The sequence below is a fragment of the Betta splendens genome, chromosome 10 (genome assembly GCF_900634795.4).
Source record: "Betta splendens chromosome 10, fBetSpl5.4, whole genome shotgun sequence".
Classification (NCBI taxonomy): Eukaryota; Metazoa; Chordata; class Actinopteri; order Anabantiformes; family Osphronemidae; genus Betta; species Betta splendens.
In genome coordinates this window covers 19262594-19288071 of record NC_040890.2, presented here as the reverse complement: position 1 = coordinate 19288071, position 25478 = coordinate 19262594, and the positions used below count along the sequence as shown (strand labels likewise).

At 46.1% G+C, this 25478-nt stretch overlaps 1 protein-coding gene across 1 annotated transcript in view; it reads right to left on the bottom strand.

Moving 5' to 3' along the window:
• Positions 1-25478, bottom strand: part of fat2 (FAT atypical cadherin 2) — a 59098-nt gene that overhangs the window by 17416 nt on the left and 16204 nt on the right. Inside the window, 13 exon segments of the mRNA XM_029164654.3 lie at positions 3601-3990; positions 5983-6216; positions 6696-6849; positions 7062-7261; positions 8894-9290; positions 9786-13453; positions 14249-14459; positions 14657-14869; positions 15031-15093; positions 15649-15788; positions 22493-22700; positions 23590-23901; positions 24207-24265. Of these exon segments, the coding sequence (XP_029020487.2) occupies positions 3601-3990; positions 5983-6216; positions 6696-6849; positions 7062-7261; positions 8894-9290; positions 9786-13453; positions 14249-14459; positions 14657-14869; positions 15031-15093; positions 15649-15788; positions 22493-22700; positions 23590-23901; positions 24207-24265 (6249 nt within the window).

Here is a 25478-nt window from a genome sequence, read left to right as displayed (position 1 = left end):
CGCCGGGCCAGGTTTAACGTTCTTGTAAAGCGACTGTTCAAGTCTGGCAAGTTTACTGCCTAAATTAGAAGAGCTTTTAGCTCTGAATGAACAGAAACGACGTGTTTACCCTGTAATGACTGGACAGGTTTGAAGGGACAGGACTACGCAGCACTAAGCCTGTCGCCTGTGGCTCCTCACGTCCAGCAGAGTGTGTGGTTGAGACACAGGCGCCTCATTGTCTCGTCCTGAACACTCCGACTGGCAAAAAACTGGTTTTAACACAAACGACTGTCCAACACCGGCCTCGACGCAAACTCCTCCCAGTTTCTACAAGAAAATCATGCGCACCTCGTGCAACCAGCGCAGATCTCATGTTATTGATTTTCTGGGAGATCAAGAAGATGTGGACAGCGAGTGTGAGTCAGACTGATCCAAGCCACGTTAATAATTCATGGAGGTTTTAATATTCCTTTACTTGTTCTACAGGGGGAGAGTTGGCTCAACTTCAGTTTTCCTTTCATCGCTGCTCCGCATCCCATTCACACTCTTCTGTTCACTCGGACTTTGCCGCTTTTTCCTGTCTTGTTCAGCCCAGTTTCCGCTGCCTTAGTATTCGTGGGGATGCCAGACTTAGGGGCCTGATCGTAGCAGATGAACATGAGTCTTACAAAAACAACCAAGTCAGATTTAAAATACACTCATTTTGTGTCCACTTCTCAACTGCACATCCAACATCCACACTGTACTACTACCAATACTTGATGTACTGTATGTCTGTACTTTTATGAACAACACAGGACAAACCGGTAAAACCCAGTCAAACAGTGGAAACAAAATGGGCAATAACGAACAAAAATGGTAACAGCCTTAGAACCGAACAGTATTCTAACAAGATGCATCTTGTAATTAATCCTGTTGGGACAAAACCTAAGTCATGGTGGTTTAAAAAACGGAAAAACTGGTTGGACAGAAAGTCGAGAAACAAGATCAATATTTTACGACTGAAATCTGAATTTAAAAACAAATGCATCAGGTTTGAAGGTTCCCACAGTAAGTTAGTTGATGGTTCCTTTTCTTTCTCCACACATTTGTTCCATACGTTCCTCTCTTCGTACAGTATGTTACTGTATCCTTGCACATCCTGGCTCCGCTGGCGTCCGACTGACTGATTCTGTGGACTATAGTTGTGAAGCTAGCAAAAGTTTAAGACGTGGCCCAGAAGTTGCCGACCCACAAACGACCTCTGGCACAAATGAACCTCCCGTCAAACAGCAGCTAACAGCTCAGACTCTGCTGGCAAACAGATCAAACGTGATCGTTCAGAATCAAAGTCTGCCTTTCATGCTCTACACTTGCTCTTTGCAGTAAGTCTCCCCACAGAGCAGAGCTTTTTCTATGTAACACATGTGTTGTTGCAGGTAATATGCTAATGTGAGCGATTCTAGTGGCAGTGACATACAGCCATTTAAATCCTGCATGTAGTGCCTTTAATAGAAACAGAGATACGGTTTGTTCCGCTGCCAGGGTTCATATCTGCCTTGGAGCAGTTAGAGCCTGTTCTGAGCGTGACGGTGCTTCTCAGGAAGAAGGAACAGGGTGAAGGTGATTCGTCATTGTCAACTTTAATGACTTATTTTCCCACATGTGTCATTGTCTGTACACACAAACACACAAGTGCATGTCTCACAAAGCCTTTGACCTTGTAAGTGCTACAGAAGAGTTTCCTCCCTCAGACGCTCAGGTCTCGTAAGGGTCGCGGGCCGGGTTCACCCTGGACAGGGCGCCAGTCAGTCACAGGGACAAACCAGCTGGACAAACCAGTAAAGCGACATAAGAAGAGGATCTTTGGACTGTGGGAAACCGACGCAGAGAGAACGTATGCTGCAGGCCTGAGTCAACCAGTCAGTCAGAGTGTGGAGTGTCAGATGTGAGGAGCTAAACTGTTAAACACATCTCTGTGATTCACCACCACCTTCTCGTGTCATGTCTGGGAGCCTCTGTCCAGCCAGCACCTGAAGTGATGAAACTGAAATGTGTCAGGTGTTTGAAACCCCTCTGATCTGAGGCTGATGTGAGACCTACAGTACCACCAGCTCCTTAATGGCATCCTCAGAGAGATGCACTGATGAAGACCATCAATAATTCAGGAATCATTTTCAATCCAAACCCCGAGAGCCATGAATTATCCACAGAGTGAGTCAGTGTCTACGTCACAGTGGACAGAAAGAAAAGCTGTTTGTACAAGGTCAAACCTCCTTACTTTGACGGTTTCGTTGGTGAGTTCGTAGCAAGTGTACTCACGACCGAAGCTGCTTCTAACACACTTCTGACCAACCAGAAGGTCTGTGTGATTGTTTTACCCGCCTGCTCGACACATCTGTCAGTCAACATAACCTTATGACAACATAAAAACTGTTCTACATTATAACCTGCAGATAAATATTAGACAGACGGATGGATCCACAGACGTGTGAAGTATCCATCTGCTGACACACACACACACACACACACACACACACACACACACACACAGTGGAAGTGGAAGTTTTGAAAAACTTTTGTAAAGTGTATTAAGGAAAAACATGAGCAGCACATAACAGTACTGAGATTGATCACTTCTGGGAGAAGGTTCATGGCCTTGAATCGATTCCTCAGGCAGCAGAGATGTGTGAGCTGTGTGAGCTGTACTGGGTCCTGAATGAATTTTCATTACTATCACTGACATGTCTTTACACAATGTCGACTCAGCAGGTCTGACTGGTGGATGCCTGGAATTACTTCACACACACTAATGGTGTGGACGTGAGCATGTGCTGGACGCAGGCAGTGACAGGAATTAAATGGGCCTGGTCGCGTTTCCTCAAGTCAAGACGCTAAATAAATGTAGTAAAGAGAAAAAGAAAAACTGTAGGAATGATCAGGGTGTTTATCAGTACAAGCTGATGTAGTAGATGCTGCTCAGGATGTGATGTCATGGCCGGTTTCCTTCAAGGATCCTCTAATTGGACCAGTCTGATTTGCATTGCCTGGGGTTTGTTTTTGACCATATGACACCATCTGTCAAGCCTTTACGTAATTCTCTATTTCAATTTGAACCTGTACGAGGAATGAAAATGTGCTGAGTTCCTCTTAAACTACACTCAACCAAAGCTCGTCTTTCAGTGGTTGTTAAATTCATTTCTGATTTCTGATTCTGATTCTGTGCATTTCTTTCCCCCACATTATGAAACTAACTGCGGACGTTGATCGATGACTGAGGCTCTTCTCACCAGCTGGGCTTTAATGATTTATTTGCAGTCCAAAGGACAGACAAACTCTGCAAGATTTTCAATCCTGCAGGACTCAGAGTCCGTGAACAGTCTGGTAGGTAAACACTGGGATCAGCAGCCGACTTTTAAAATCCACCTTTTGGTAAAAGGACAATGAATGAAGGGTTTGTTTTATGTGCTGCCCATGAAACAACAAAAGTAAAACTTTCCTCAAAGTTTTGCTCAAAGTAAAAGCAACGAAAGATTTGCAAACCAGCAAACAAAACAACATCAGGAGTGTAACACGCTGAGCCAAGTTTTATGTGAGACTTCTAAATCTAAAGCAAATATGGACTGAAACAAGTGTCACCTGTGTGCGAGTCCAGCAGGAAGCGTTGGTCCTCGTTTCCGGCCACGATGCGGTACACGACTGGAGTGGGTCCTCCGCCATCTCTAGTGAGGGCAGACACGCTCAGCACCTCCGACCCAACCGCTAAGGATTCTGGGAGCTGGGCGGTGTACTCAGAGTTTAGGAACACGGGCTGGTAGTCGTCCAGGGAGACTATGTCCACCGTTACCGTGGCGACAGAGTACAGGTGACGAGGCAGGCCCCGGTCGGTGGCTTTCACCTTAAGCTCGAAGGTGGGCGGGGTGTCGGAGGTCAGAGGTCGCTCCAGGCGGAGGATCCCCGAGAACTCATCCAGAGAGAAGTATCCACTGTCCCCTGCCAGGAGGGAGTACTTCACCTCAGAGTTAATTCCTGCAGCACAGAGTTTTAGTATTAGATCAGTCAGTCTCTAACAGTTCAGTATTTTATTCTTATTATCAACTGGTTTCAGCAATGACGCAAGTATCAGCCTGTGCTTTGGCATCAGCACTGATGAACGCGTTCAAGCACGACACCTGGAAAAACTAATTAGACCAGAACTTGTCACTGTTATCAAAAGCACATCTGGCTCAGGATGAGATCTCAATTAAAAAAACACACAATGTGCCTGCAGATGTAGAACCAGTGTATGAACATATGAACCACATGGCAACAATGATTCTGACAGACCTGGAACAGATGATGCTTCCTGTCCTCTCTGTAATGCAGATTTAATCTAGTCATTAAAACTAGATGCTGCTTTCTTAATTTTCATAATGTATCAACTTTATTGACTAGTTGAAGAGACAAAACAACCAGAGGAAGAGACGAAATCAGACTCAACCACTTAAAAGAGACACAATCTATCACATCCAGACGAGTGGGGGAGCTTTGGTCTGTGCCTCGTGCGGTTGTTGTGTGAGCTGAAGGACAGATCAGAGCACCGTGGTGCCAATGGTGACACAGGGTTTTAATTTAACTGCTGGACCGACTCATGCTTATTGTCACACAGGTTTTAACCAGAAAAACAGCAGTTTTATTGCAGGTGATGTGATTAAAGGTGGACAAAGCTTAAACCCTGGTCCGATTTACAGTAAGAACAACTGATGGTGGTGCAGTGAACTGGCCCAGAGGTGGCGCTGCACCAGCAGATCACAGTGTTAAACCCGGTCTCACTCACAGCGTCACTGCCGTGAGCTCTATTTGTGAGCCAAGCCTCCACTACAGGCAAGATGCCAAGAAAGAGGAATAACGTTTTGTTCTAGTTGTTCTCTTGTTTTAGGTTCTGGGCCGAATGTCACAGGACCATCGACAAATCAATCCAACGAGCATGTTTGTGTGAAGGAACCTGTCTGCATCTACATGTACTGTATGCAAGAATAAAAACACTAAATGTCTGTGTATGAAAAAACAGCAAACTCTACAGTCTGGCTCCAAATGAGGAAAATAACAAATCTGACATTTATTTCACCTAAAACTAAAAAGTGCTGAAAGGCAACAACTAAACAAAACCTTGAAACACTTCTACACCCAACCGCGCTGCCTCACTACAAACACATGGGCAAAGAGTCAATGTAATAACTCTGAATACTGATCCAACGCTGTACTGAGACACAATTACAAACTAGGAGCGAGGTTAGAACAACAAGGTTTCTACAGATCACAGGAAGAAAAGAAAGATGAAAAACACAGTGATGAGAGCGTAACCTGAAGGAGGAAGAGGAAACTGTTAGTTTCTCTTCTACTGTATGGAGCCAAACTAGTTTTATTATTGGTTGTTGTTAGTTCATACGAAGCCTGTGTGTTTATTCTTCCTGCCTGAAGCTCAGAGCCTCAATTTGTTCATCTTGAAAACAAATGAAATGATTGTCCTGAAACGTGGAGAGACAATGATTTGCTACAGTCATCAACGTTGAGGGTTAATCTGTGATCGGACCAGGTTCAGACATTACTGACAAATAACAGGAGAGATCTGATAGAAATTATTGAGGCCGACTTTTCTCATCAGGCCAGACTTTAGCTTGTCATCCTCAATAATCAGCCTCCAGAACAAATGTAGTGAGTGTCAGAGAGCCGATCCCGCTGACCGGGGCTCAGCAGGTAACTGCAGCACATCCGGGGTGACACAGAGGAAAGGTATCCGGTGGGCGTTTCACGAATCAGGACTCTGTCGGGAAGGGCTTAGTGTGTTATTATGCTTGGGATCAGTAATCGCGCATTCATATGCATGCAAAGACACACAAAGGCAAGTCTGTGCATTAGGCTGTAATAGTGTATAAAGGATCACTGATACCAGGGTTGAAGAGGCGCCTGGACATGTTCAGACCTGGGAAGAATATAATGTTGTGAGCAGACTCATTGTCCTGCTCTCACTCTGCATCTCACCGGTGTCTGGGTCTCTGGCGTAGATGACGGCGATGGGCGTTCGGACCGTGGTGTTGTCAAACACCGTGACCTCGTAGTGGCTGGAGGAGAAGCGAGGCGGGTTGTCGTTCATGTCCTGGATCATCAGCAGGATGTCGGCCTGACACGAGCGGCCCCCGCCGTCCGTCGCCTTCGACACCAGGTTGTACTCGGCCTCCCTCTCGCGGTCCAGCACGGCCAGAGTGAACAGCTCACCTGAGGGGAGCAGATAAGGAGGTCACGTTGTTGTAGACCTTCATGCAGTTTATTGTGTTAGTGTCACCACTATGGAAGAAGAAGAGCCAAAGCTAAAGCTAAACGCCGGGAGCTGATGAGGTCAGTACAGGTCAAAACCTCACGTCTCCTAAATCTCAAACGCGTGAGGGTTTATAGTGGAATTAGATACTTATCAAAACATCTTTGCACAGAACAGAGACTGTGGATTTTGTCTCTCATCGCTTCCAGTGAAAAGACTTTCACAAACAATCTGTTCACGGCAAGTACAAACAGGGAGAAGAAGAACCTCAGCGTTCATTTGGGGCCTTGTTGAAAACGCAGCCTTTAGGTTTTCAGGCCAGCAGCTGACACGTTGTCTCAACCTCAGTTTCTCACTGATGTTATGAGCTGTAAGAGCTGCTGCCGACACTCAGCAGTTCATTTAGAGGGAGCGCTCCTGAGCGCAGACGCCAGCGTACCTGTCCTGTGGTTCAGATGGAATTTGTCAGCGTTTGGGCCGTGCAGGGTGTAGGAGATCTGCCCATTAGCTCCCACGTCTGGGTCTGAGGCCGAAACCCTGAGAACAAACATGCTGGAGGGCGAGTTTTCCATCACCACCCCTGTGTACACCAGCTGGAACAGGGGGATAATAACAGTAATCAGGTCTGCATTTGCATAGCACTTTTCTCCAAGAAGCTCCAGAGGCTGGATAAATAAAATGATTTAGAGCAGCGAGCAGCAATACACTGCAGCCACAGGCCCAGTCTGTAGTAATGAAGGGCGACTTTAAAGCAAATGATATTTACATCAGAGCCTGGTAAAAATACCAAACGGCTCTCTCTCACCTCTTCGCACGCTGGGCTGTTGTCATTAATGTCCAGCACGTGAACGTCCACAGAAGCCAGAGCCTCGTACTTCCCATCGGTGGCGGTGACCTTGAGCGTGTATCTGTCTGTGGCTTCTCGGTCCAGACGCTCCTTAGCGATCAAACCCCACACGCCCTCGTCCTCCTGGATGATGGCGAACTGGCCGAGCGCGTCTCCATCTGCAGCAACAACCAACAACCGAGTCACAGGACGTCAGGACATACGCTGCTGAAAAAGGACCAACGATATGTGACAACGCGTAAAGCTTCTGTGTTTCTAACAGTGTGTGATGAACGGATCCACTTTTCTGTGTTGAAATGAAATGGAACAGAATCCCAGCGTGTGAAACACTCTCCCATGTATCGTCTTGATCACAGTTCCTGGAAACTGGACGTTATATTGTTAATTTCATTTTTATCTATAAAACCAACTTTTTTCCTCTAATCCTCTGACACTGGCTGCTGAATACGACCGGTGGGAGAGTTATAGATTACTGCTTGGCTTCATCCTCCGGAAGGAAAACTGCCTCAATCATTTACTACTGTCACTCAGGTCTCATGATTGATGTGTTCAACTGTGATGCTGCTTTTTTTAGCGGCGGCAGAATGCGAATTGACTCCAGCATAAACAGCGCAGAGCAGATTAAGGAAGATTGTTCCACACTTAATTTAGTATGTAGACAAACGTTATCAGGCGCTAACGCAGCCGGGATGACGAGCAGTGTCATCTCTGTCACGCTACCACGGCGACATCGTGCACCAAATCTCCCACTTGCCAGGTTTTATGGGCAGCAGTTTTTATGACAGTCATTAAATCAATGGTGTTGCTATTTTTAAATGCTCAGGACCATAAATACAAAACTTGTCCATCAAAAACTCACAGCTGAGTCAGAGCCTCATCGAATTCCACCTTAAAACCTGAATGAATTCAGGCAAGTATTTTCATAATGTTATTCTGTGTTTAAACTTCACATTTGTTGTGCATCAACTGTAGAGGAAAGAGGTTTTCGTGGGATCTCTGTTGCAGAATAAATAAACATCCCTCAGTAGTCAATGCATTCTCAGATGACATTCAAAGTGAACACCTACACATGAAACACCCACTGCTGGGATTTGGTTGCATTTAAAACATTCTCGTATCGATTGCCATTTATGCATGGGTTATGTTTTGTCTGGTCAATACTCCAAATCTCTGCATTCCTAAAAATGTGGCTAAAGTCCAGAAGCAGACGTCTCGACAGCAACAGTTACTGTGCGAGTCTGTGTGAGCGGCTGTATCTGCTCAACCATAGTAAAGGAAGCTTTACCTGGTGGCTTCACTTTCTTCTAGTCTAATCAGCATCAGCTGACGCAGAACATTTATAATGAATTCAAGTAGAAACATTCAACTCCGTTAAACTTTCCAAAGACAATGTTGTGACAGGAAGCTCCTGTAAAACAGTCTGGGCTTAACTGTCTGCTGAAAACAGAGGATTTGCATTAATTCGAGGCTTTGTTTTGTTTTTGACTGCAGGGCATCCAGTTGGTATTCCGGTCTTGTCGGCTTGTCAACCTGCTCTTCTTTGTCATTAATCTGTGGCTGTATAACATAATATCATGACTCAGTTGAGGGCGATTAACAGAGATTTCATTTCACCTCATTAATGTCTTGATGAATCCCACAGTGCTGCAAATCTCTAGCAGGACTGTAACGTGTTCGATAAACACTCACAAATAATAAGGTTATCACAAACACACACGCACACACACATATACACACCAACTCAGTGACCCGCACACACACTCACTTCCTCGATTATTACACACACTCACCAGTGATGTAACACGTCACAAGGCGGTTCTCCAGGGACACGTCGGCATCTGTGGTTGTCATGGAGACGATGACTTCTCCGGGGCTGGTGTCCTCCACCACTGAGCCGCGGAACACGTCGTCTAAGAACTTGGGCGGGTTGTCGTTCTCGTCTGTCACTGTCACCTCCACCAGGACGCTGGATGACAACTTGACGTCTCCCCCGTGGTCGGTGGCGACCACGCTGAACCTGTAGACCCTGGTCTCCTCACAGTCCATGGGCCGCATGGTGGTGATCCAGCCGCTCGAGCCGTCAATGGAGAACAAGTCAGCGATGTCAGCGATGGTGCTGTTAGAGGACAACTCCAAGCTGTAGGTCACAAGCCCGTTGGTGTCTGTGTCTGGATCATTCGCAGTCACCTGTTAGAGGAGAAAATCAACTTTGAGGTTCACGTAAAACCACAGTGTGCTCACGTTCAGACTTTCTATTTGTGCAGCATCTTAAAGAGCAAAAGCACATTTTGTGACAGTTGTGTAGAGTAAAACCATCTTCTGCATAATCAGTTGCACCGTGGACGCCACTTGTACCTCTCTTTAGTGTGCGTGTGTGTGCGTGCGTGTGCGTGTATGTGTGTGTGTGTGTGTGTGTGTGTGTGCGTGTATGTGCGTGTATGTGTGTGTGTGTGTGTGTGTGTATGTATGTGTGTGTGTGTGTGCGTGTGTGTGCATGTGTGTGCGCGCGTGTGTGTGCGTGCATGTGTGTGTGCGTGCGTTCATGAATGCGTGCGTGCGTGTGTGTGTGCGTGTGTGTGTGTGTGTGTGTGTGTGCATGTGTGTGTACGTGCGTGTGTGTGTGCGTGCGTTCATGCATGCGTGCGTGTGAGTGAGCTCAGGCGCTAAAGGGAAACCTCTCACCTGGATCACTGTGGTTCCAGCAGGCATGTTCTCAGCCAGGAAGGCCCGGTACGGACTCGCATCGAACACCGGCTGGTTATCGTTCACATCTTGGACTTGGATGCTGACAGACACCAGCGACGCCACGTCTGTGCCGTTGTGGTTCCCCTGAGCGATCACATCCACTTGGTACCACTTGGTCTTCTCGTGATCGATGGTCTTCTGAACCAGCAAAGTTCCACTTTCTTGGTCCAGGCTGAAGACCTTGTCCTTGTTGCTTTCCACCGTGTTCCCGTTCACCAGGCTGTAAATGAGGGGCATGTCCGAGTCGGCCCGCACGGAACCGATCTCCGTCCCCACGGGGATGTCCTCAGCGGCCGAGAAGGTGTACAGCGGTTCAGAGAACTTTGGAAGAGGGACGTCAGGAGGAAGCACTTTGAGCTGAACGGGGACTGTGGAGTTGTAGAAAGGGAGGCTGCCGTCGCGAGCCTTCACTCTAAAGTTGAAGATTTTGTTCTCCATGCCGACGAGACTTTCCTTCACACTCACGATTCCAGTAAAAGGGTGGATTTCTATAATGTCTTCCGTCACTTCCTCAGCTTCATCCACGGTATAGGTGACGTCTGCGTTCTTGCCATCATCTGCATCATAAGCCATGATCTGAATGACGGGGGCGCCTTTGTTTACAGTGGATTGAATTGAAACCTGGTATTCAGATGCCTTAAACTGAGGAACGTTATCGTTCTCGTCCGTCAGAATGATCTTGACTGTGCAGAAAGCCACTTTCCCGCCTCCATCTTTTGCCATAACTTTGATGGCTATGACTCTCTGGGAGGGGTTTTCTCTATCCAGTGGCTGCGTGGTCACAATCTGTCCGTCGCTGTTTATAGCAAATTTCTCGTCTGCGAGTTTGTTGATGATGGTGTAATCTACGGTGCCGTACGGCCCATCGTCAGGGTCGATGGCCGCGAGTCGGATCACTCGTGTTCCTGCTTCTGCGTTTTCAACCAGCTCTGCTTCGTAGACGCTCTGCTTGAAGTGTGGACTGTGCCTGTTGCTGTTAATCATGTCTATGTTGACTGGTGCTGTTTTCTGAAACACTCCATCGGACACGGCCACTGTCAGATTATAGTGAGGATCCAGGTTTCTCTTGCAGACATTGGAAAAGGAGATGATTCCAGAGGACTGGTTGATGTTAAAGTAACGACCTTCGTTCCCTGAGAGAATGTTGTACCTGAGTTTATTGATGTCGCCGTCGTCGGGATCTGAGGCTTGAATTTTGATGACTATGTGGCCACATTTTGCCGTTTCATCCAGCGTGGCGTCGAACTGGGAGCTGACAAAATCTGGTGGGTTGTCATTGACGTCTGTAACATTCACAGACACCTGAGCTTCACTGCTAAGCGGAACGGTGCCGTTGTCAGTTACTTTTATTTTCAGATGAAAGTGCTTTGTGTTTTCATAGTCTAGTACTTGTTTAGTGACAATAAAACCACTGCGAGGGTCTATCTCAAAGAAATCTGTCTCATTTCCTTCTGTCTGCACCATTTCAAAGGTCAAATCTTTATTTCTGCCAGAGTCTCTGTCAGAGGCAGAAACTTGTATCACTTCAGCACCGACTGGAAGCTCCTCCGCAATGTTCACACTATATAATGCCTTCGAGAAGACCGGTGCATTATCATTCACATCCTCCACTTCTACTTCAACCGAAGCCTCTGAAAATGCTCCAGTTACAGAATCGGAAGCTCGGACTGTCAACACATGCAGCGTTTGGATCTCATAGTCCAGAGGGTTGGTCACGGTCAACACACCGGTTTTAAAATCAATGTGAAAGTGCTTGGAGGCATTTTCCTCCTCGAGGTTGTAGATGAGACGATAACCTTCAGGGTTCCTGGCCTGGACATGCAAGATGGTGGTGAACGGGGGAACGTTTTCAGGAACCTTGAGTGGATACAGTAAAGTCTGGAAAACAGGGTTAGTTCGGTTCCTCACTTGGATGCTCAGCTGTGAGACCGTACTGAGACTGGGCTCGCCTTCATCTGTCGCCACCACTGTCAACATGTATTTATTCAAGGCTTCAAAGTCAAGAGGCCTCTGCAGGGACACGTCCCCTACGTCAGGGTCGATCCTGAACAGGTCGTAGTCCTCCTCCAGTGAATACATAATGGATCCGTTTTCTGCCAAATCTTTGTCGATGGCTGTCGCTTGATACAAAACATCCCCTGGTTCAGAGCCTTCAGATATCATCATAGAAAAAGGCAGGTTTAGAAACTGTGGAACGTTGTCATTGATATCGTCTATGAAGACCTTGACCTGGGTCGTAGCCGTGCGAGGAGGCGATCGCAGGTCTTGTACCTTGACGACTACATCGTACACATCTTGTTCCTCTCTGTCAAAAGCGAAACCTGTTGTTTCAAAGACACCTGATGTGTGTGAAACTGAAAACATCCCCTGTGGGTTAATCACAGAATATGACAGAGGCTCGTTTAAATAAGATCCTATGACTTTTAGCGCAGCTAAAGTTTTAACTGTCCTCTGATTTTCCCTAACACTCGTCGTATAAAGCCTTTGCTCAAATCTCAGCTGGCTGGCGGTCAGGTTGGTTCCATTTACCGTCACGCTGGCTGAGTCTTTGTATAGGCCGTCAGAGGCTCTGACAACCAGCTGGTAAAATGGCCTAAACTCAGACACATTGTTCACAGTGATGACTCCAGTGTTGTGGTCAATTGAAAAGGCATTGTGAAGATTCCCCTCAGTGATGCTGTATGAAACCGCCGAGTCGGCGTCATGGGCCACGACACGGACAACCTCTGCACCTCTGACAGCTGGGAGGATGACGGATGACTCGTACACTGGTGTGCTGAAGAGTGGCGGACAGTCGTTCAGGTCCAGGATGCGTATGGTGACCTTGGCAGGCTCTGCTGCATACAGCGACGGCTCCCCAGAGTCCTTCACCTGCACGGTGAAGTGATATTCAGCCTTGGATTCAAAGTCCACTGCAGAAATTAGAGAGATAGTTCCCATACTGGAGTCTATCTTAAAGACTTTCAGGGCCTCTGGATCAAGGATCTCATACACCAGCAGAGAATTTGCGTGTTTGTCTGCATCTGAGGCCTGGATGACCAACGGGGTGTTGCGCTCTCCAATGACCATGCTGTTGACGTGAGCCGACTCACTTATTTGTCCTAAATACTGGCTCTGATGAAAAGCAGGGGCGTTGTCGTTCTCATCAATCACATAAATATAAACAACAGTCTTGGACACAGCTCCAGCTGTGGTGGAGCCTGTAACTTTGATCTTATAAGTGGAGCAGTCTTCAAAATCCAGGTGCTTCTTGGTTGAAATCAATCCAGTGTAGGGATCAATGTAAAATGTCCCGTTCTGATTGCCACCCTCTATCCTATAATGAACTGCTGCTGGGCTGGAAGCAGAGACGGTGAGCACGGGTGCTCCAGGGGGGCTCAGTTCACTAATCTCTGTTAGGTATTCATCTGAAGGAAAGGAAGGAGGGGTGTGGTCTGACACGCGGATGTGGACGTGGACAGAGCAGAGGTCACTGCGCTGAGGGAAGCCTTGATCCGTGGCCTTCACCGTCAGGTGAAACTGGTCCTGAGGCTGAAGGTCCAGAGGTTTGGACACAAAGATAGAGCCCAGCTCTGGGTCTATGGAGAAGACGTTGTCAATATTTCCTGTGGGAGGAAAGAAAATAACGTGTCAAACACAAGAAAGAACCAAAACTGTTAATATGATTACACCAAGACTCAGCCTACATCTATTAGATTAGTACTGTATTCCATCTAAGGAACAAATGAACAAACAAACGTGGTTTCTGGTTTTTCAGTGACATAAATGATGGATTAAACCATGACGTGACATCCCAGGACCCGTCATGTTAAACCAGTCTAGGAGTTTCTATTTGTTTCCAGTCTTTGACAAACAATCAGCTGCTGACAACAGCTTCAATATTTTAATATCGACTCACCAACTGAATCTTGAACTGCTACTGAATAAAACATTCAATATTTTTTGTCTAGTTTTAGATAAAAGGAAACCGGCTGTCGGATGTTGCTTGATGCACTCACTGCGTCCAACACACAAAGCGGAATAATGTGCTCTGCAATTTCCCACACTGCTTTGATCACACTGTACATGATCAGCAAAATCCCCCGGACCTAAATTATGCGGCTCAGCTCTGTAGGTGAAAGTGTTTCAGCACTATGTCATTTATGAAGCTAATAAGTGAGAAAACGGGAGTTTAAAATTCAAACCAGCAGAATATCTGGGGGAAGAATCCACAGAGAAGCCCTCTGCACCCCTGAAGCATCTGCTTAGCAGAGCCATGAAGGCTCAGGGTGCACAGGGCAGCTCCCAGTGGTCAGCATTAGAAAGTGGCGGCAGCTCCCACATGTGAATATGCGAAACAGAGCGAGTCTGAAAGGGAGCAGGTATAAATAAAAGATAGAAATAAGCCCTTTGCTGCTCACCCGAGTGCAGAGAGTAGCTGATTTCAGCATTGCTGCCCGTGTCCTTGTCCAGGGCTTTGACCCGGACAACCTCGGAGCCTTTAGGGGCGAGGTTGGAGATGGTGGCCTCGTAGCGAGGAGTGAGGAAGGCCGGAGAGTGGTCATTATAGTCCTCCACGTACACTACCACCTTCACAAAGTTCCTCTTGGACGGGATGTCCTGATCACGCACCTGAAGAGCGGAGAAATGCGACGATTAGGTTTCTCTACTCGATTAGTATTTCTTCAGAAATTGGTTATTCTTCATTTATCTATAGTTGATATTATTAATCTGACATATGTGGCTTTCACGCAATGTTCTTTTTAATTCAGAGACATGGTTGTACATCAGTCTCCTATTGTACTTCATTCTGAGATAACAGCTTTTACCATCACGATGAGCGTGTGCACAGAGATGGTCTCGTAGTCGAGCTCCTCCGTCATCACCAGGACGCCGCTCTTTGGGTCCAGTTGGAAGAACCTGGTGCTGTCCGGGTGGAGGCTGCTGTGGATGGAGTACACCAGCTTACTGTTGGCGTCCGCGTCCTGAGCGCTGATCTGGAGGATGTCCTTCCACGGGGACGTGTCTTCAGGAACCCTCACCTGGAAACGCACGAGGAGGAGGAGTTATTCCACAGGCAGGAAGACGAGGATGCAAGGAAAGCATGCAGGTCAGCAGGAAACGGACAAGCTTGTCGTACGAACGCTCGTTTAGTGAGGGCGCAAGCATTTCTCAATCAAACACAGACCTACTGGAGCCTCACCTCGTAGAGCGGCTTCAGGAAGACGGGCCGATGCTCGTTCATGTCCAGCACACGGATGTAGGCCTGCGGTTCGGAGATGGAACACACAGGGGTTGAGAAAAATAAAATGGCCGCTCAGCATGAACCACATTAAATATGGAGGGCAGCACTTCAAAGCTGCTTCGCGCTCTGCACCTGATCTGCTGCCGCTGCCTGAAGGATTTTATGATTAGATTCCAGACCAGAGATTTTAAAATCAAAGAAGCACAAGGGGTTGTGGGTGGCATCACGTGCCCTGTACAATTTTTTTTCATTCATCTTAAATGTGGTAGAAAAAGGTTGTTAGATTTTTGTACACAGCTACAAACCGAGAGCAGCTTTAGGAAGAAAACACACCAAGTATTATTAGGTCTAACAGGGAGTTTCACTGTGTTTTTGTCCTTTCTGACCCCAACACAACGCTGAGGTTCATGTCTTTGTTCGTTGCTTCAGTTTATTACAGCATCTGGTTTCTCAGTTTCTATCTTTACAAGATTAGAACTGATCCGCTCTTTGGTCAGAGCAGTCAGAAAGCTGGCTAAACCATCGTGCGTCCAGTGTGTCCAGTGAGATGTGACATGTTTAGAGGCACTCGCTCACCTGTGTGGTGGCGCTGTGGTGTCCGTCCGTGACCCGCACCGTCAGGTTGTAGTTGGAGTGCCGGGCGGCGTCGAGCCGCCGAGCGATAGAAATGGTTCCTGTGTTTCTTTGGATGTCGAAGTCCTTTTGCTCATCACCATCTGAGAGGGAGACAGGCGGATTAAAGGAAGGAAGAGAGGTTTACTCCATCAGCTGTTGATGTAACATTATGTGGGCTTATGGATCCAGCTGTCAGATGCGATACTGAACATGATACGTAAGACTCTGCAGGTCTGGGTTTGACTGGTTGCAGGAGTCATGCAACCTGACATCGTCCTCCAGCATCTGAAGAACTGGCCTGATTTCCCTGTGGGGGGCCTTATAATTAATGATCCATTTTCTAACTCTGAAAGGTCCACACTTTTCAAACCTGAGTCCCAGGTGAGAGAAACTTACATGGATCATGCATTTAAAATCATTTCTAGCTAAATTTTTAACTGGTGATTGGAGACGCTGCAGGTTTCTGCCAAGTAGCAAACGTTTCCGTTAATTAAAAAGTAATCAGTAGTTGGTTGCCGGGCCATCATTATAATGCGGGGCTCTTCCTGGCTTGACATCATAATATCTGAGAGCGTGAGCTCTCAGATATAATGATTTTATGAGAAAAATAGATTTTCTTTGCTTCTTATGACTCCATCCATCACAACAGGACAATTCGATGGCCTCTTATTAAGACACCGAGCTCAGACACCCAGGTCGACCACCACAGCAGCAGCACTGCCTGTTTACTCCTCTAACTTGTTTAAAAGTTTGTCCAACTCAAACTTCTTGTTTCCCGCCGGTCAGAAAATATTGGCTGCTATTGCTGCTAGACATGAATGAATAAGGAAGAGAATAAATGCGAATCAGTAAACATTAACATTTAGTTGAGACTGTAGTCTGTATGCTGGAGAAACACTGCATAGACGCTGCTCAGAAAGGATTTTAAACCTAGACACATCCTGGATGGATCAATAAATGGTTCCCACTCAGCAACTGACCCACGAGGAGCTTTTGTTCTGTGAACGGCCTTGCGATTTTCCTTTAAATTCTTATTCATTCAAATTATCAGCACACAAAATGCTGGTGTATTGGGCTGAATTCTCTTTGCTTTGTTTTTTTTGAATATGACGTATTCTTTTCATGTATCTGGTAAACCTTAGGAATACAAAGCAAATATCTGAGACAGAAACTCTTTTTTAATAAAAACTTCCCCGCATCCCTCTAAACTTCAAATGAAAACTGACCTTTGCTCTGCATTCTGGCTTTGGAGGGACTGTCTGTGTGGCTGCCAATAAATTCAAACCACCGGGTGCTCACAAGTGGATTTGCCTTGTGATTATGCATCACTGTTCTGTTCTATCCCTCGTCTTAATTTATCTGATTATTTACAGAGTACAAGTACGATTTTCTTTTATCTCTGGTGCAACCGTCTAACTTTGAAACATACTGGGCGTTAAATCCCCTGTAACACCCAATCACCGTGTCCATCTGCTCCCCTCCTCTCCCCGTCCTCCCTCTTTCCTCTTCCCTGCTTTTCTTTCTCGCTTGCTTTCCCTTTGATTTTTCCTTTCTCTCTCAGCAGGTTGCATGTGTGGTATGTGAGGAAGGTAAACCTCATGCCTGCTTGGCCAGATGGTGTTTATTAAGATATCCACCTTGCAAAGCCCCAGATACACACAGATATGTGTCTATTACGCGATGGTTGCATTCTGCTCACTGGCTTGATTTGAATAGATATTTTTTTGCATTTATATGGAAATAAGATAGAAACTAATTATCAATTAACTTCTGTAATCGTCTGCCCTTTCTTACATTATGCACAAACACAGTCACTGTGTTGTTAATTGGATTATCAGAAGGCCCATTAGTGATAGCGTAACAGTGCATAACTAACACTGGGAGACACGTCAGCAATGAGGGAGGAAAAAAGCATCGGATGCAGCTTCGCACATCACCGACTGTCGTCTCAGCAGTGACACAGGAAGACGTATTGTAAAAGCAATTTTTCACTTTACTGATCATCTCCAGCAAGACATGACATTCCTGCCAAGTCTGGACCTTCAATCCCGCTTGAGGGCAGCCATGCAGAGAAAATAAATAAATAAATTACTCAAAGGTGTGAACCAAATCTCATGTTACTTGAGGGGGAAAAGTGTGTAGGAATTTGAATGACATGGTTATCTATCCACAGATCCTTTCATCCATCTTCTAGATCTTTATCTGAGTCAGGGCCATGAAGACTACCAGGTAATGTGAGTGGTCTCAAGGCCATCATTTAATTCGACATTCTTGACCTTCCCTCACTAATTGCTTATTTGTAGCATAATAAATCAATCTGGTGTAGAGCAGGTGAAGGCTAGGGGTCAGGATGGAGTAGAAAGCACAAATAGTTGAAGTGTTAGTACCAGTAAGTGATGCTCAAAGAAACCTATTAAGACCAAATGTTTATTATTTAAATACCCAATGATTCAATGTGTTGTGCAAATTAACTACAGCTGCTATAATGGAAATGTCACCAGGTGCTGCAGGTGTGTAGCGCTTTGAAGCTTCAATCAGCAGGTTTAAGACGCATTTACATCATTTTGGTTGTGTTAGAACTGAAGAAGGGTTAAAACTGAACACACACACACACCTCAAGGGCCCTGGAGGGTTCCTCCCTCTGCATGCAAACATCTGAACTCACAAAAAAATGATGGAAATATCTGAACTTCAGTGAGGAACCTGCTCACATCTCTCCACAGAGATTAGAAAAAAGTCTGAAGCCTTGAGGGAAAACAGAAAGAGATGAGTTTCTGAGAATCATTAGGAGAAACGCCACAGAGAGAAAGTGACTGCACTGTGTGTTAACTAGTTTACAGCTGATGTGGTTGTTTGGGGTAATGAGTGCGTAACAGTCATTAGAGACCACGTTTTCCTTCAGATTTCTGGCTGGGTGGGAACTGGTCATAGTGAAACACTTCATAAATCAATTACCACAAGTGAAATAAAGGACAATTAATGCTTGAGCCATCACTGTGCATCAGCTCCCTTGAGATCACACTCAAATTTACTGAAGAGCTGAGATGAGAGCAGCCGTTTCCTTTAGGGCGACTCCAGCATTTACTTTGAAATGACCACAGACCAGATGTCCTTTTGCTTTTAAGACTTCCTCCAGTGTGCGCTTCTGGGCATAATACGAGGAACTTTAATTTCTCCACTTGTTGTGTGTGTCCCTCAGGCTTTCCTCCAGGTTCCCAACCTGCCTCAACAGCTCCACTGAAGATAAGGAACATGCCGTCCCCACGCGGCACTGGGGGAAAGGTCAACTTCCCTGCTGAGGGAATCGTTTACTTTGATTTTATCTGTAGTTTTATTCTTGGAGTCACTGCTCAGGGGTTGTGACAACAGGTGAGGAACAGAAATGAAGATCGACCCAGTCTTTTCTCTGACACTCAATTTTCTCCCCTGCTGTTCACTATAGTTACTATAACTTCCACCAAAGTGGGACAAGTAGTAAAACTTCAGGGAGTGGGTCCAAAATCACAATTAGGGAACTTGCTCCTCTAACTCTATCAAAGTATGATAGAAATAAGTTTGTGTTCTCCGCAACACAGAGGTCGGGTAAAACTATTTTTTTTCCTAAGCCCAGTCCTCAGACAAACCTGTGATCAGGATCAGAATGTCCCAGATAGGGATCGGAGCACAGGCGGGTTCTGCAAACTGGTGGGAAAACCAGGTCACTATTTGATCTGCCCTCATAAAATGAATCTGAAGACATCAGATGACTGAGACTTTTTGAACATTCCAAGCAATACAACGAAAATGCCACTGTGCTTAGATGTGGACATCAAGTTTCGTGGTACTGAAAACTTCTAGCCTGGCTGCAATGAGGAGCACCCACCACCCAGTGGAGGACTTATCTCTGGGCTCAGTGTGAAGTAGCAGAAAAATGGAAGAAGGCCTTTAAGGCTTAACTGGGAAAGTGTCAGAACTGCAGAAGATTCGGTGATGACCTCTAAACCAGACAGAGCAGAAACAAAAGCGAGGGAACAGCAGCACACACTGTCCAACCCAGCGAACCCAACAGCCCGTTGTGAAGAGGTACAGCATCAGTAGAGACGTCAGGCTCCACGCAGATCCAATGCAACAGACCAAATGTCCGCTACTCTCGAAGTGAGTGCCAGCTTCATCACGCAGAAAGGAACAATTAATAAACAACCTCCTCCATGTAGGAACATCATGTTTTACAGGGTTCCTGTGAGCAGGATTCCTTCCTGTTGGAAGCCTGACCTCATGTCCTCAGAGCAGATGCTCATCCCTCCTCACAGAGGACTCACTCCGTCCTCCATCAGAGAGGCACGGTTCCGGACCTGCGGGTGCTGACCCGCATCCTGACTCCACACACCCAGCTGGGACCCACTCCAGTGCACAGGTCACAGCCCAGTGAAGCTGCAGGGACAGTGCAGAGGTGCAGACCTAATTGAGAGTTTCCACCGTGCTCTGAATGCAGGGTGCTGTCTCTGTAGCGACACTCAAGAGGATGTGAGCTATTTTCACAGGTAGAGAGGAACTCATTTGTCTCCAAGAGCTATCTGGTGTAGAGAAGGTTTTTTGATAGGGATCTGGGTTCTGCTGCTGAGGATGAGGAGGGTAAAGTGGGCGATCATATCAGCATGAGAGCAGCGTCCCATGCTGTAACAGCCCTCATGTGCCAAGTTTGGACGATGGTCGCGATATAAGACGGAGACGACTGAACCTGGCATTAGCTAAAACCATGCTTTCAGTAAAACACCTAGCATCAAGAAGAAGAGACGAGACAGTTTGACAGCAGACAGCCCATTAGTGATGATAACCGAGTTAAGCAGCTCCACAAACGGCCAACACTTCAGGCCTGATTGACTGAACACTGCAGCCACTGAGTAAATGCTACAGATGGAGGTTCTGACAGTTGTTTGTACTAAACCAGGTTCATTTTGATGATTCACAAGATTAAATATAGAAATAGATTGATTTTACATTGGTCACCACTACCAACATGAAAACCATTTTTCTCTCATTTCACACAGATATGTGTTGTGTGACTGGGTCTCCTCTGCTTCGTGACAGAATGTACCACACTGATGTCACCAGACGTAACATCCGGTCAGCAGCTACGAAGCAACCCGGCCTCCCCTCAGGGATGCAGAGAGAGTCTGTTGTTCTCGGCAGAGGTCTGGCACTGCCAACGGAACAGGAGGAACCTCTCCTGGACTTTCTCAGCACATGCTGACCTGCCTGGCAAAACCCGACGTGTCGTTACTGCAGGGCTCAAAGAGAATGAGACACGGACACCTCCGAACGCAGAGAGCTGGTTTTCATTTAAACTCAAAAATCAAATAATTCACACCTTTGGCTTCTATCAAGCTCCATGTGCTGGTTTTGTAATGAAGTGCAAAGCAGAATGGGGGGAAGTGTAGAAAGGCCAGTGGGCGCTCCTGTGGTGATCTGGCCGCTGATGAGAGCAGGGATGCTGCCGTTTCATCCTTCCACAGAGAACAGGTCCTGCTGATAACACTGACACCACGGCCTGTTTTCCTCTCCTCCTCCCCACTCTCTTGGAATCATCTATCAGTCCAGGGACACTTAATCTTCTGCGGTGGCACATGTGCTTAATTATTTGTTTAAGCAAGCTGCCACTGGCCAAGCTAATCTCTTATAAATCAGTTTCAAATATCAGCTAATACCGTAGGGATTTCTCTCTACAACACCACAGAGAAGCATGAACTTCTGAGGGGCTAAATGCCATTTAACTGTTTATTAATGTAATAGGAACGTCTACACAGCTAATTAACACCACAAACGATAAAATTTAATGTTAGAAATGATGCCTAATGTTTGTAATGTGAACAGGGTCAAAATCAACGGTCACTTCTCACTTCAACACATCTCGTCTGACGTAACGTGCCTTTTCTTTAGATTAACTGATGACAAAGCTTCCGAATCAGTTTGACCTTAGTGTAATACGAAGTCACGCAAGTTCTGACAAAGTGACAAAAGCTACGTGAAACAGCGACAGAAAAGGCGAGAAGAGGCATTGATCGAAGGATCAAAGCACTTCAAAACTGAAAATTCTGTTGAATTCAGAACAGGAAGAACATGGAACTCTGTGTTTGTCCACTCTTATTGATGATTGTAAGAGCTGAGAGAAAAATCTCACAGTTCTGAAGTGAAAATTGGTGAGAGAAAGCGAGATGTTTTTGAATTATAGTTTTGTGCTGAGAGCCTTTATTTATGTAGTTTTACTGCTCCCAGCATCACAATCAGGATCAACAGCTTCAACAAACAAGGCAGTTTCCATAAAAAGTCCTGATGCATCAGAGAGAACAGACCACACGTCAATATGAGGCTCGTCCTCTGTTCGGACTCTGCTGCAGTTGGTTAACTTAAACTTCAGAGTGGTTTCACATCTGTCCTGTCCCCAACACAGATCCGTCTGGCATCAACGGTGCGACTACCAGCAGCTTCTGGGCCCTGACACACCCAATATAATGTCCAACATCATTTTCTGATCAGCGGTGCTTTTTGTGTCGACACACAACAGCAGGAACATTGAGCCTCCGTGGAATTTCTCTGAAGTCAATATTCTGTGATCATCAATCGTTCATCTCCTATTATAGTTCAGCGCCATCATCAGTGTGAGCCTGAAGTTTATTCTGTTTTCCTCTGCACAGCAACTCCTTCAGATCAATACTCAGCTCAATACTATAATCTAGAGAGCAGTGTGTGTGTGTGTGTGTGTGTGTGTGTGTGTGTGTGTGTGTGTGTGTGTGTGTGTGTGTGTGTGTGTGTGGTAATTTGCCCTCACCTATGATATCGAACCACTTCAGCCCATGCGTTTCCGTCATGATGATGCCCACCATGTGAGTGACAGGCTCGGTTTCCATGACAGCAAAAGTGAAGTGAGGCTCCTCAAACATGATTGGCTCCTGGGAGGGCTGTGGGCGGGCGACCCACTCCACGTCCAGTCTCACGGTGGAGGAGCGTGACGGGCTGCCTTGATCTGTGGCCTTAATCTGAAAGAAAAATCCATTATGTTTGAACGAGGGCTTCACCAAAAGCCCAAAATCAAACTGAAATGAATGTTATGTGTGGAGTTGATTCACTACTTGTGTTATGGATGGTTTTATGCCGCTGGTTGCAGACCCTCAGGGAACATAAGCAGAGCCCTGCAGGTGTATTCAGCCTGTCAGGGGTCACATTTACCCGCTCAGCGTGAGATTTCCAGGATTGTCTTTTGCTCATTACTTTTCTCATTTCCTGATTATAAAAACTATATTTTTCTTTCTTGTTGCCACATAGAGCAACAACAAACTGACCCTTCCTCTGCACCTGTGTCTTATATCTAGTAGAACTATAAGCCCTCGTAGTGAGGTTTGTTTTGATTCACGCCCACACACACTGACCTGCTCCAAACACATTTGCTTCTGATTTATTTCTTCAGTAGGAGCCTGAGGCTGCGCGCCAGACGCTCAAGGTACCGACAGACCTATTGTTGTTCTGCTTGTTTTTTCGGATTTGCTGTCAGTACGACTTCAATCCTTTAAATACTGCTGAGGTTCTCAACAAGAGCCACAGACTTTTAGTGACTGTGCTACATGTCAGAGGAGGAGGGAGTTTCTTAAACCCCGCAGAGCCTTCGTGTAGCTGATAAACCTCCCTGGCTTTAATAATGCAGAGTGATGACATCGACTGGTCTGAGAGCAGGTGCTAGAGAGGTGTCTTTCAGGACATTAAGCACGGGTAATTTAGCCTCTTTAGCAGAGCTGGTTGGCTCAGTTAAGAGTTTAAAGACGCCACACCTTCTATAAAAACACACTCCTGAAGCGCAACTCCCTCTGCAGTGAAAACGGGCCTTTGTCTGATCTGGTATCAGTTGGTAGGACATTAGTGTTAGTGACTTACTGTGAGAATGGTGTAGTTTCCAGGCCAGAAGTTGCTGTGTGATGTCACGATGCCCGTCACTGTGTCGACCTCAAAGCGCTCGTCCCCGTTGTCCTGCAGCGTGTAGGTCAACGCGGCGTTTGACCCTTCGTCGTCGTCTCGGGCGAACATCCTGCACACCTCCCGTCTACCCGCCTGGTTGCGCTGTTCAAGCAGCTTCACGTGGAAAAGCTTGTCAGTGAACTTCGGCCGGTTGTCGTTAGAGTCCAGAACTTGGACCACGACCGTTGCAGTGGAGCGCAAAGACGGGTCTCCGTCGTCCGAAACGATCACCTGAGTATCCAGAGGAAACAGCCTTAGTGCCACAGCACTGGCAGTCTTTATACGTAGACATGAAATGGGTCATAATGTATTGGTGTGGATTTTATTAATCCATATGTAGATAATTCTCTTTGCTACAGCCCAACATAGGACAGGACAACAACAGGATGATGATAAATGCGCTAAATTTTAAAGGTTGATGTGCTGGTCTGTGTGCCTAAAACATAAACATATTTCTATAGATTTATGGATGTATTAGGATGGTTTTTCAGCTTCCGTCCAAAGGGATGTGAAAGTGTTGTTTATTGAAGCATCACCTCGATGATGTGCTCCGGTTTATCCTCCCGATCCAGGGCTGACAGCGTGCTGATAACACCTGTGAGCAGAGACACAAGCGTCAGCGCTGTTAGTGAGGGAAGTGAGAGTGTGAGGAGAGACAGCAGCTGGCTCCTCATTGTAGGGGTGTGTGAACTGTGACAGAGCAGTAACGGAGCTGATCACACCTAAGCAAACACACTTTGTTTATGGATGTTGTTTCTGCTGTTGTCGCTAATTTACCTTTCAGCCTCCTGGGCGCGACTGAGAATAATCCAATGGATTCTGACCAGTTTACCGACCATTTTATCAAATACAAATTAATTAGTAAAACTAGTTACTGGATTTCTTTCAACAGTTACATAGATTGTTATAGAATTTTGCTTCCAGTGTCAAATTATAGTAAAAGTCAAAAGAAGTATTGGAAAAAAAGGTTGAACCTGGGCTACAGCGTCACTGCAACCAGCTAGGAAGGACATACAGGCAGATTGCTCAACGGCAGCAGGTGGCTGAGTGTCAGTTTGGTGAATCAGCGATAGTGTCTGTTGTTTCTGACACAAAGACATAAACTATGTGGCTCCACTGGTTTTTAGACACATTTGGCTGCTTAAAGGAAACTTAACCTGATCTAAATCTAAAAACCCCTTTAAGTGGGTTCCATGTCAAATCACTGATTGAAATAAACAGGGATTCCTGTCTCATTTGCCTCATGTCAAACAAAAGCAGAAAACTGACAAAATAGACCAATCCTTTGTTACATTTGGAGTTTTAGTATCATATTAGCCGCGTTTTGACTGGAAAAACATCTCCAGCAGAAACATGCTAATTACTCCGTCTGTAAAACGTTCGGTTGCTGTTTTTCGTGCTCTGCTCCTGGTCTCTGTTCTGCAGTTACGAGCTAATTTCCCTGCTGAGCTGGCGCATGTATCTTTTGACCTCATCTCTTCTAATCTAAATAAATGAACTCAAGTGTTTTAAGGTGGTTATTAGCTCTAATGGGGACAGCAGAGGCACGCTGGCAGGAAAACAACAGGAGTCAGGTGCGTTTGTTTGGAGAAGAGACAGCCGAGACTGTGTGTTTATCCTCCTTCACACCAAAGCCAGGGCCGTTGAGAGTCCTGTGATTACTGTTGGTGTGAGACACTAAAAGATCCTGAGAGATCTGAGAAACTGGTGGAATGAACAACCGGCTCAACACCTCTAAAACCGTTTATATTAAGATTTCTCTTAGTGTAAATGTGCGACGTTTGACCTCGTTTCCATAAACTGTACAA